This window comes from Haliaeetus leucocephalus, unplaced genomic scaffold (genome assembly GCF_000737465.1).
Source record: "Haliaeetus leucocephalus isolate CR32 unplaced genomic scaffold, Haliaeetus_leucocephalus-4.0 Scaffold110, whole genome shotgun sequence".
NCBI lineage: Eukaryota > Metazoa > Chordata > Aves > Accipitriformes > Accipitridae > Haliaeetus > Haliaeetus leucocephalus.
In genome coordinates this window covers 2,375,622-2,385,801 of record NW_010972546.1, presented here as the reverse complement: position 1 = coordinate 2,385,801, position 10,180 = coordinate 2,375,622, and the positions used below count along the sequence as shown (strand labels likewise).

Sequence of the window (10,180 nt, the reverse complement as noted above, 5' to 3'; positions counted from 1 at the left end):
CCCGGCCCGGCTGGCCGGGCTACGCCGCCAAGCCGAGCAGCACCCGGGACCCCAAACCGGCACAGGCTCCCCCCGCCCCGGCTGTGCGGACCCGCACCGAAGAGTTACGGTGCGGTGAAAGAGGGATGATGGAGTTTAATCACAAGCGTTCACTCTTCCCCTGCAGTGACTGGCTGAGCACTGTTATTTGGATTAAAAAAATAATAACAGAGGCAAAAGAGCTGATTCCAAAGCTGCAGCTCGTAATTACTGTTGCATATCGGGAGGATCAGCCGTGCTCCAGGCGAGAGAGCGCAGCCGAGTGCTGTGCCAAGCCCAGGCAGGTAATCGCCTCATGCCAGACACCCAGCTGACAGGCCGGCTTTGTTTTTTCTCTTTGAACTCATGTACAGAAAAATCATTAGTGCTCCAAGGTGGAGCTGTGGACTTCAGCCAGGAGACCTGCGGGGCACGGCACGAGGGCCGAGCGGGGACCGTGGTCCCGGCTGGTGCTGCAGCGGCAGCCGGCGCAGTCACGGGTGGGGGTGGCAAGGTTGGGGGGCTCTGGGCCTTGGAGGGAAGCTGGGGATGGATGGGGGGAGGTTTATGGCTGGGGAACCTCTGGTAGGCACGGACTGTTTCAGTCTTGTTAACGACTTCAGAAAACCACCTGCCAAGTACAGATTAACGAGCGGCCAAGTAATTACAATCATGTGGGAAGCGGCAGCACAGCCTGGTTACTGGGACTGCTTTGGGGCAGTGCGGTGCATCTCCCCTGTGCAATGGCTCTCACAGCTGGGCAGCCCCTTCCCTTCCCAGCAGCCGCGGTGGCCTCCTGGGAGCGTTCCCCCACCGAACCCCCATGTGCACAAGGTGACCAGACCTGCTGCACCTGGGCCACGGCAGCAGCCTCACTGCCTTCTCAGAGGCAACAGCCACCGCAAGTTTCAGCCCTCGAGGAGCTACAGAAAGGGAGGTTGGGAGGGGACCAGATCCTACCTGAGGGGCCACATCAAAGCCCTCCTCCAGAGGGGACCAAGCCGAGACCCAGGGTCCCACCTGGGGAGAGGGGCTTCCCCTGGGGAGAGCGCAGGAAAAGCACAGCCCGTGGGGGCTGTTACCATCGCTCATGCCCATCCTCCTGTGTCATCGGGGCTGTGTGTGTGGGGTGGGTCTGCACAGAGGCCAGGACAAGCCCCGGAAGCGGGAGGGCACTAATTGCTGCCGCGGAGGAGTCACGGGGCTGGTGGAGTCCCTGTTGCCAACAACGGGTTTGGCACTTCCACCCGGGGTCCTTTGGCGTGACTGGCCGCACCCCAGAGCAGGGAGAAAAAACACGATTCCTGCCCTTCTGTGAGCACAAGTGTCTCCAGGCTGATGCCAGTACATGCTTCACCCTGCTGTCAGAGTCATGGGTGTCCCCAAGCCGGGGTTCCCATCTCTGGCTTGGAGACCTGGCCTGGCATCACTGTAGGTGCAGGGGGTGTGGGCACAGAATGAATGCCAGAGCCGCTGTTTGTTGCCTGCCGTCAGCATGGGAAACTATGTGTGCAACTCCCTGCCTGCTCTGCTGTGCTCAGCGAGGGGAGAGGAATGAACAGACAGGGTGTGATTGTATTTCTACACCAACAGAATGAGACATGAGGAAATGCAAGAGCTGTGTGCTATCTGGAAGACAGACACTGAAAAAATAACGTGGGAAACTCCAAAGGTTGGAGTTTGCTGTGGAGATAGAGCTAAAGCAATTCATGATAGCTTGGGAGTTTGGCTCTGCTCAGACACAAAAAATATTCTTTTGTCTAAAGTAAAACAAGCGCTGATTTGTTGTCCATCTGTCCTTCCTTTGTCAGCCAGAATGACTCCAGTCATGCCTCTGACTGCAGCTCAGAGAGATTCACAGGGAGACCTTTGGTCCCACACACACTGTGGAGCAGCTTCCCCTTTGGGCTCCGGACCAGGGAATCCCAATCTCTGGTCCATGGCTCTGCATATTGTTACTGGCCTGAGCCCGAGCTGGAGCACATGAGCTGAGATGTCACCAGAGAGCCCTTTCAGGGTAAGAGGGAGCCAAGCTGCTCACAGCGCTGAGCTTGCTGGAATGGGTTCCTTGTCCCCAAGCAGGGGCAGAAGGGCTGAGCCAGACCTTGGAGACAAGACTGGTTGTGATCAAAAGCCATTCAGTATCTTTATTGCTAAAACATGCCGGCAGAAAAGCAGTGATCAGACAGCCTTTGGTTGGGTGAGCTGAGAGCACAAGACGGGCGACCACAGTGCTTGGGTGGCTGCGAGGATGAATAACAGCAGCAGGACCCGGGGGAAGAGCTTGAATGATCTGTTGAAAGACCGTCTAGTGCCAGACAGGTCTGTGATCCCCAAAGCAAAGCAGAGATAACCGCATCGCTCCACACTGCCCAGCCCCTTGGCTGAGCTGCTCCTGCAGCTGAGCAACAGAGCGTGTGAACTGGCTGCGTTCACAGCACTGATTCACTGGGAATCACTCCTCTAAGGGGATTTCTTTGGCACACGCTCTGCCGAAACGGGCAGAGCGGGTCTCAGGGCAGGGAGCAGGTCTGTGCTCCAGCAAGGTGCTCACTGGTGGAGGTGGCTTGTGAAGCATCAAATGACGCAGGGCCAGGACCTCGCCTGATGCTCTGCAAACAGCTTGAGGCATGGGCCAACATGGAGCATCACCTTCTTCCACATTCAGCGAGAGGACAAAAGGGCTTGTCAAGGGACCAGTGCAGCCCTGACACAGGACTGCCGATGGAGGCTGCCTGCAGGGTCCCACAGGCAGAGCAAGGTCTGGCTTCACCATTGGCAGGACCCAATTTGGAGCCCAGAGGTGGACAATATGGAGTCACTCCCCTTGTCTTCCCTCCAGTCAGTCCTTCGCCCTGCTGGCTCCCTTCCTGCCTCCTCCCCTTCTGCAGCTAAAGGGGACTAGGCCGTGCTGCCTGTCTCTCCTCCATCCTGCAGGCAGCACAGCAGGCAGGAGGGGACCAAATAGGGTGAGCATCAGCCAGCATCCTGCAGCTTGGGCCAGCCTTGGCTCGTTGGCTGATGGCTAAATGCCCTCAGCCTGCCCAGAGGGAGTTTCCATTGCACGCACACCATCGAGTTTCCTTTCATGGTAACAGATCTAGGATCGCTTTTTTCCAGGTAACAGCAGGGGGGCTGTCAGGACACGTCCTAACAGATGATAAAGGATCAGCAGCTGAGACAGAAACAAAGCATATTTCACTCCACACCTTGATATGTTTGTTACCCATTTTGGTGTTCAAAATTACAGAGCAAGCCTGTCAGCAGGGGTAAAGCCTGTGCCTGCCATTCCTTACATGCAGGAGACATCTTTCCCAGGGTTGCATCCTTCAGCTAGTTTCTACTGAGCTGTGAATTGCTGTGAAAGGCACTCAGGAGAAGCTGGCCCACAGGGGAAACCAAATGACTCCTAATTAGCTCTTATTCATGGCATTAAAAGCACAATTAAGTGCTATTGTTTGAGGCAAATGCAACACACTGACCCTGGCCTTTTCACACCAACCCTCACCACATTGGGTTACTGTGTGCACTGCTTGTTCACCCCTAACATAATTTCACCTCCCTTCCTATGCAAACTGGAGTTCAGCTCTTTCTTTCCCCCTGCAGCACATCTGAGGGAGAGATAGCATCTATGGCATGCTTCTTGCTGGAACAGACTCTGATACCATCTCCTGAAAGTTATGATGTGTGTGTCTTTTTGGTTTTTTTTATCTCAGGGGAATTTACTGTGGGTGAGTGTTTCAGGAGAGCCTGGGAGATTGAATTCTTCTGGTAACATAAAATAGCTGAAGTGGTGCATGCTCCTCTGTGTAATCGTGCCTTGTCAACACAGCCAGCGCAAGGGGAACTTTATGCTAAGGGCTTCTCATGTAAAAGAGTTTGGGGATTATTGTTTAGGAGCTCAGCCAGAGGTCAGGGCAGCAGCTGACTGGCAAGAACATTGGTCAGAAAAGACCAGAAAAAGCTGATATTGCAGGACAATCTCCAGATCTCTTCTTAGGTTCTTCTGCCAGCTGTAATAAAAGAGCTTAAACATGGGCTGAGGTTGTGATAATACAGAAAGAAAAACCCTAAATCCAGATATTCCCTGCCTGTTGGGCTGTGGCGGGGCTTTGCCTTGTTTTAGGGCAGTTGTCACCTTCAGGCTGACTCGTAATTTGGCCTAAAATGTGAGGGTGACCTGAGCAGGGGGACAGACCTCACAGCACAGTTTTTGGCCCACGTGAGGGGCTCACGGCCAACATGGGCCTGGAGAAGGAGGGTGCTTGCTAGAGCAAACATGAGCAAAGCAAGCACATCTGGAAGAACTCAGAGCAGGGGTGGCCAAGGAATGGCTCTTGAGCACAGCTCCCACACGACGGCTGTTGGGTAATCCTGTACCGCCCGCTATGGAGGGAAGCGGGCCAGAAGGAACACTGATCTTCACCCTGCCAGGTTGCCCCAGGACTGTGCTGCAAGCTGAGCACTGTCGTCTGCATGCTCTGCCATTTGCCAGCAGTGGGTCGCTCCCAGGCCCCCTCCCTTCCCTCAGCTCTCTGAGGGATGGGGCACACGTGCATCCCAAATCCCCAGATTTTGCATCTTGTGAGTCAAAAATCCAAATCTGAAGCCAATCAGTTCTGAGGCAGTGCTGCCCAGAGACTAGAGCCCTCGACTAAGAGGATCTGGAGTCTCTTTCTGGTTAAGCTGCTTCCCTAGTGCCTGCCCAGAAAAATCACACCACCTCTCCTGGAACTGCTAAAGAAAGAGAACGTGACTCCCTATTAAGTCCTTGAGATCTAACAGCAATGCAGATGTAGCGTTGTTGTTATTGTGTCCTTCAGGGAACAGATGAAAGAAAGGAGGCACTATGAATTACCCAGGGTGAGGCTCTGGGAACATCTTAGCAACTCCAAAATCAGTTAAGTGCGTTAGAATGTGAAAACAGCCAGAGGGGCCCTGGGAAGGAAGGCGATCACCACAGGAGAGAAAGGACAAAAGGGTTCCTAATCCCTATAACTCTCTTTCACTACCTCACAGGCACCTCTGCTAAAAGAAAAAATAACTTCTCTCAGCGGAGGATGACAACGCTGGAGCCAGGCAGACCAGCAGGTTGGGTGTGCAATTTTCCACTGTATACTGCAAGAGCTGGCGCCACATCAGTAAAGGGATCTTTTTTTCCCCAACAAAGGATAGAACAGTGCAGTGTCTCCCTTCCTGGTTCTCTGCTGCTTTTTTCACGCTAATACCTGTCCAGCTGCATTACTATAATCACTATGCTCAATCCCTTAATAGCACGATGCAGGCGTGGCTATCAGGGTGGCTGCATTGCCTCATGTCTGTACATCTCTTCTGTGTTGTCCTGTTTAAACCCTCTGCTTCACAGGTGGTCGTGGTGTTCTTGCTCCTCACTGCCGTGAGCGTTGCACTTTGTCCGTCAGTACTTTTGATACAGATGCTGCTGGTCTTGCTGAGTTACGTTAGCGTTGTGTCTTGCAGCTGCAAATCTGTAGAAAAAGCGTATCTGCACACAGTCATAAGCACTGGTAAGGACTGATCATACTCTTCCCATCAGAAACTGCATGTAACATGTCCCGGCAGTGGGTGTCTAATGCAGCTTCAAATTCTTTTTCTCTGATTTAGACTATTTAAGCATTAAAACTTGCCTCAGCAATGAGATAGAAGAAATTGTGGCACAGAAGTTTTTAGCTTCCACAAATCTTTTAGAAGTCACAGACTGCTTCTGTGGAGTTTGTGTGAAAGGGGATGCAGCAAAGCAGGTGCCGCTGGGAAACGGCAGGCATCTGCCTTTTTAACTGACTGAAAGACCACTGTTGTAGGGACTTCCCAGTCTCTATAGAGAGAGTCACCCTAGACCGGTATGTAAACAGAAATTACTGGAGTTTCTTCTCTTTTGAGCTACTAGATTTCTTACAAATACTGTATCAGTACACAAATACTGCCAGGTCTGTGCTTGTCCCGGGATAGAGGTCCTGACGGGAAAATTTCCATCTGGCTTTGGGTCGGCCCATATAAATATTATGGATGTGCAGAGCTCTTGAGTCAGCAGCTTTCCTTGGCTTTAGACTGTTTAAAAAAGCAAATAAATAGATTTGTAGATTTTTAATGATATAAGACACTTGTGGGCAACTTGGCATATCACAGAGCATTCACTCATGTTACTTCATCGAGGAGCAGCGGGGTGGAGCTGGAGTGAGCACCTCTGCGTCTCAGGTGCAACAGTGAAATGCTAAAACGTAGCCATGAGCAAGGAGCCTTCGGTCTGAATCACGCTGGGTGCCGGGAACTAAAGCGGAAGGAGCAGGTCCTGTGTGTGCCGTAGTGCTTCTACTGGGATGTGACAAAAGACATGAAATCGGGGAGAGAAAAATGATGATTCTGGAATTTGGCTCTGGCTGTCAGGGGTGACGAAAAAGCACTGGCAACGCCTCCTGCCCGGGCTATAAAGGGCTCCAAGCCAGGGGGAAGCGAGCACTCACTCTCTGTGCTGCCGAGCCGGGTGTTGCTCTCCAGCCCTACAGCCTCCGCCAGCCTTCGCCATGAGCACCACCACTGTCAGGCAATACTCCTCCTCCACCTCCCTCAAGGGCTTCGGTGGCCTGGGTGGAGGCTCCAGCAGGCTTTCCTCCGTGCGTGTTGGGGGAGGAGGGTACAGAGCACCCAGCGTCCACGGAGGCAGCTACTCTGTCTCTTCCCGCATTGTCTCGGGGCTTGGAAGTGGCTACGGGGGCAGCTACTGCAGCAGCGTAGGAGGGGGCCTCGGCAGCGGCTTTGGGGGTAGCTATGGGGCTGGCTTTGGGGCTGGCTTTGGAGGTGGCTTTGGAGGTGGCTTTGGAGGTGGCGATGGCATCCTCCCGGCTGGCGAAAAGGAGACGATGCAGAACCTCAACGACCGCCTGGCTGCCTACCTGGACAAAGTGCGTGCCCTGGAGGAGGCCAACACTGACCTGGAGGTCAAGATCAGGGAATGGTACAAGAAGCAGGGACCTGGTCCAGACCGTGACTACAGCCCCTACTACAGGACTATCGAGGAGCTCAGGAACAAGGTAGGATGCTGTGATTAACACAGTGGGACGTCTTGTTATCAGAGAGGAAGCAGAAACACTGACTGCTACCTCTGTAATTAGTAAGCACTAACTATGTTGTAAAAAGTGTCTCAGATGCACATGCAGAGCGCCAGGCTGGAAATTGAGAAATGTCTCAATGTCAGCTTTTGATTACATCTTTCTAGACAGAACAAATTGCAGTTTTCACTGAAAGAAGCAGATGTAAAAGGACAATGCAAAAATGGGGAAGAGACAAGTCTGCATTGATAATACATATTATTTTGGAGTTTAACATTAGTGTGCAGGGGAAGTTGTAGGTGTGTGCAAACTGTGAAACATTGATGTCATATTTGTAAACATTCAGGCAAAGAATTTGGAAGCTTGTTTCAGCTCCTCAGTGTTGATGTGATTTAGATGCCAAAGAGAAAAAGATGGAACTGACCAACTACAAGTTTTTTGCCTCCTTTTGGCAGTCACTGCCCCAAGGCCAGGCTTGCTGCAAACCCACCAACCCTGGCAGTTCTGGGGGGATTTCTCTTGGGTCTGATTTGATTCCCACCACCCCATTTCGGAGGAAATAGGAGTTGACTTTGTTTTTCTCTGTTACTTCTTACGTATGAATTGTCCCCAGGAAATCTGAAGGAAGGCAGTGTACAACTGGAGCTGCAGGAGTGCTGGCAAGTGATGCAGGGAATCCATTTTCCCTCCTTCTCCTTGGGCCCATAACTGATGTCCTCCCAAACTGTGACTTGAATATTCTCCCAGTGTGAATTATTTGCTCCTGGGTTTGTATCAGAAGCTGTAGGCACCTGCTCACTGCACTTTGCTGCATTTCTGCAGTCAAGAAATTAAATCCATCCCGTAGCAAGCGGGCACAAGGTTTGCCAAGCACAACCACCCTGCTGGTCCATCTGTCCTGCCAGAAGAGCCGCACGGTGCTGTGGATGGGGGAGCAAGTGATTCCTTCTTGACCCTTGCATAATCAGCACCTGCCCTGAAGCATGGGAACAAATGCTGGCATCAGATCTCACACATCTTATGTGGCTTCATGCTGCCTTTTGAATTACTTACTGATGGACTTTCAGAAAGGGAGGTCACAGGGTAATCAGCCCCTTCCTGCAGTCAGTCTCAGCTGTGTCTCACTTGTCCTGATTCAATACACACTTCTGCTAAAGAAACCCCAGGCTTCCCCAAAACTATTCCTGTCCTGACAGTCTCACTTGTGCTCCCATCCCTTGGTCAGCCAGGAGTTCCTGACACTCATTTAGTGCTTTTTCCTTACCCTCCACCCTCCAGGTCCTGGTGGCCACAGTCGACAATGCTAACCTCCTCCTGCAGATTGACAATGCCAGGCTGACAGCTGATGACTTCAGGACCAAGTAAGCCACATTTTCTGGAAAAATGGAACAAAGTCTGCAGAGACGTTTGACGAAATGAGGAGAAAAATCCCATCTAACCCCTCAAAAGGCAACATGGAAACAAAGCCTTCAAAATGAAGGTGTAATTTCCAAAGCAGGTCGTTATCTAAATCTCATAGGCACTTCCATCAAAACCTTCACTATTTTACTCCCATTGCTTGTTCCTCTATGGTACAACCTTTCCTGTGCAGAGAACTTACACTGTGCCTCTGCTGTGCATCTAGCCTGTGTGTATATGTAGCTCAACAAAGCCCAGACCCAGTAACAAGGCCCAGTGATATCAGGAGCAAGGTGATGTTATGGACTCAGATGGACACCGTTTTATCAGTTGTTCCCCTGCATTCACTAGCATTCACCATCAGAAGTTTGACCATGCACCATCAGGGTCATGCAGTATTGACACAATGCCAGCAGCAGCATGGAGGAAACGAACAACAAACTGAGGTGCTCTGTCCCTGGCTGGGCAAGGGCTCATGCAACTTTCATGACTGTTCTTGTGTTTCCAGGTTTGAGACGGAGCAGACTCTGCGCCTGAGTGTGGAGTCTGACATCAATGGCCTGCGCAGAGTCCTGGATGAGCTGACCCTGGCCAGAGCTGACCTGGAGATGCAGATCGAGAACCTGAAGGAGGAGCTGGCCTACCTCAAGAAGAACCACGAGGAGGTGAGCACAAAGGCAGGCTCAAAAAAGTCCAGCCTGGGCCCAGAAATATGAGGTCTGGTCCAACCTTTAAGATTATGCTGAGTTTTAAATTGCTGGGAGGGAAGATGAGAAGTGCTGATAAGGAAGTAGAGATGATGCATTCTGGATAACAGCGCATCCTCTCTGGACCCTGTATAAAATCCATTCACCACTTGTTATTTCAGTAATGATGTCCACTGTAGCTGTTAGAGATGTATTAACAATTCCAGCAGCTTCAGGCCTGGAAGGTCTATCTCCTGAGAAATGAAGCTAACTACAGGCTCTGATTTATTCTCTGAAGAATTAACTCAAATGGAGATTTCTTAGGAATTTGGATTATTTTATTTGTGATTGTGGAGCAAAGGTCCCAGTTTGCTCCCTGTTGATCTGCTCTAGAAATACCTGCTGAAGGATGCTACCTTTCCTAAAGAACTCTATCCTGAGAGCAACATCTTTATACACTGGTTGCTGGATTGCATGAAGATGTGTTTCTCTTTTGTGCCAGGAAATGAATGCCCTGCGTGGGCAGGTGGGTGGAGAGATCAGCGTGGAGATGGATGCGGCTCCTGGAATCGACCTCACCAAGATCCTGGCTGAGATGAGGGAGCAGTACGAGAGCCTGGCAGACAAGAACCGCAGGGACGCCGAGCAGTGGTTCTTCAGCAAGGTGAGCTGGCTCACCGGCAGTGCAGAGGGGCGCGTGGGACCTGAGTCTGTGCCCACTCGCCAGTGCCATAATGGCATGGTTGTGCCGTGTTGCAGACGGAAGAGCTGAACCGGGAGGTGGCCATCAACACCGAGCAGCTTCAGAGCGGCAAGACGGAGATCACAGAGCTACGACGCACCATCCAGAGCCTGGAGATTGACCTGCAGTCCCAGCTCAGCACAGTATGAGGGGCTGGCTCCCTGCGGGGTGGGGGGCACGCAGGAGCGCAGGCGAGGGGATGCATGGGTGCTCCCATCCCTGCCACCCTCTGTCCCCCCCTGAACCCGTTCCTCTCCTCTGCACGCAGAAAG

The 10,180-nt window shown here is 52.0% G+C and overlaps 1 protein-coding gene across 1 annotated transcript in view; it reads left to right on the top strand.

Annotated features, from left to right (window-relative positions):
• The first annotated feature begins 6,557 nt into the window (after positions 1–6,557).
• LOC104843029 (keratin, type I cytoskeletal 14-like) overlaps positions 6,558–10,180 on the top strand; it is a 4,825-nt gene continuing 1,202 nt past the window's right edge. The window contains exons 1-5 of the mRNA XM_010585719.1: positions 6,558–7,064; positions 8,361–8,443; positions 8,989–9,145; positions 9,669–9,830; positions 9,926–10,051. Of these exons, the coding sequence (XP_010584021.1) occupies positions 6,558–7,064; positions 8,361–8,443; positions 8,989–9,145; positions 9,669–9,830; positions 9,926–10,051 (1,035 nt within the window). The remainder of the gene's footprint in view (positions 7,065–8,360; positions 8,444–8,988; positions 9,146–9,668; positions 9,831–9,925; positions 10,052–10,180) is intronic.